Source organism: Rhagoletis pomonella, unplaced genomic scaffold, assembly GCF_013731165.1.
Source record: "Rhagoletis pomonella isolate Grant_MI unplaced genomic scaffold, Rhpom_1.0 Rhpom_scaffold_00015, whole genome shotgun sequence".
NCBI classification, from domain to species: domain Eukaryota; kingdom Metazoa; phylum Arthropoda; class Insecta; order Diptera; family Tephritidae; genus Rhagoletis; species Rhagoletis pomonella.
Window position 1 is genome coordinate 5063361 of NW_023458569.1, and position 1883 is coordinate 5065243.

Consider the following 1883-nt stretch of genomic DNA (forward strand, 5'->3'; position numbering starts at 1 on the left):
TTTTGATGCACTTAATAAAAATTAAGCGCACTAATATTTATCAATTTATTAAGAGATTACGAATAAAATCATATAGCCAACATAGGTGTGATCACAAATTAAAAAAAATATATATATATTTTTTAAATCTACCTGTTTTTTTAGATTTGCCCATATATTTATAAGCAGCTAACTCAAGCTCAGCTGTCGGAATAATTTCATAATCCGAGCTAAATTTCCTAGTCGTGTTTGATGTAACAAATATCAATTTTGTAGAAAAAATAGTTGGGCAAACAAATCATCATTGCGTGTTTTCTTACTTACCGTAATGTATTGCCCTTATAGCGGCAGATACTACAACGGAATGCCTTTACTGTACCATGAGTCTCCATGTGCTTCCGGCTTTCGGACGGTGTTAAACTAACTACATCGCAAACCGGACACTTGTAGAGATTTTGGTTGGGTCCTGTGATGGCAGATGTCACTGCCATATTTGCGCTTTGCATGTGGTGTGCGCCGCTTTGAGCTTGTTGCAGTGCCGGCTGTGGTGGGCAAGGTTGTCCTAATTCATGTATTGTCTTGCATTTGCTACATTTGTCCTTGCTTAGTGGCATCTGAATATCATAAAAAATCAAGAACTCATTAACACTTATAAACAAAAAATAAACAATGTGATCATAAATATCTTACCTGTCCAGATTCGGAAGCTGCAGCAGCGGCAGCCAAAGAAGTGGTACTCATCGGCCCACCTCCTTTAGGGCAGTAATAATTTTGATGAGCTCGTAAATTGTCCAGAGAACTATACTTGATGCCACAAGCAGCACAAATAAGTTGTTGATAAGCAACTGGGGTAGTGTTTACCCCGCCTGCAGCCGCACCAACTCCAATGGGTGATGTGTTTGCGACCTTCGTCTCGTCTTCACAACTGTTCTGTTTGCGCGCTGAACAATAGTGTTGCTTATGTGCCAGATAATTCTCATACTTGCAAAATACAATATTGCATTCTTTGCACTTGGAGACACCCTGCTTCACATAAATTTGGGGTTGCACTGCGGTATTTGGGCCGACGATATTTACGCTATTAGATGCTGGGGGTCCGGTACCCAAACTGGGTAAGAGTATTGCAGATTTGCCCGCTGTCGCTGCAGCCAATTCGGCAATGGTAGAACTCGCTCCAGTTGGTGAATTGTTGTTTACAGCAGCCGCTGCTGCAGCAGAGAGCTTCAAAGCTAGTTCGAGATTTTGTTTGGAAAGCAGTGGATTCATTATATTCGTTTCGGAGAGTTTTAACGCTATATCGGCAGGTAGCATGGAACGCAATGGTAAATCAAGCAAATTATTGGCAGCGGCAGCTGCAACTAAACACACGGTAGAGACGTTGACAGGAGATGACATCGAGGAAGTGCTGTCCGCGCCGGAACTGCGAGGGCTGAGTGCACGCCGCTTTGGTGAAGGACTCATTGATGGACTATTTGGCAGTGAAGGTGCACAAACGATTTGTTCAGGTGTGACGGTGCCAGTTTCGTCCATTGATAGATTCTCCTTACCTGCTTCTAGCAGAGTTTCCATATCCATCATTTGCTCATCGGCATCTGCATAAGACGACGTCAAGTGTACACGTTGTCTTTGCAGACTGGAATGTGACGGGGGTGAGCGGCGTAAGGAGAGATCTAGTGGCGCAGAGTCTCTAAGGGCGAAATTAATGAGTACGTATGTTAAGTGTTGAGATCTAAAACTATTCAGCTACGGAACTAAATTCATCAGTCTATTATTATGTCTTCATCTTAGTTAATAACTTTTTGAGAGAGATTGTTTTATATAGGATCAACAGGTTTTCCAAAAGCGTATTAATCTAAAATGCATAATTTTAAAATGTTCACCGACCTTTTATTTACCTTCCAGCA

The 1883-nt window shown here is 41.7% G+C and overlaps 1 protein-coding gene across 1 annotated transcript; it reads right to left on the bottom strand.

Moving 5' to 3' along the window:
* Positions 1 to 303: 303 nt before the first annotated feature.
* On the bottom strand, positions 304 to 1661 carry LOC118749387 (zinc finger protein ush-like; the record flags this gene model as incomplete). Its single annotated transcript, XM_036484193.1, is given in 2 exon segments — positions 304 to 593; positions 670 to 1661. Coding segments are annotated over 2 exon segments (1282 nt in total), but the record flags the coding sequence as incomplete, so codon positions are not given.
* Positions 1662 to 1883: the final 222 nt, after the last annotated feature.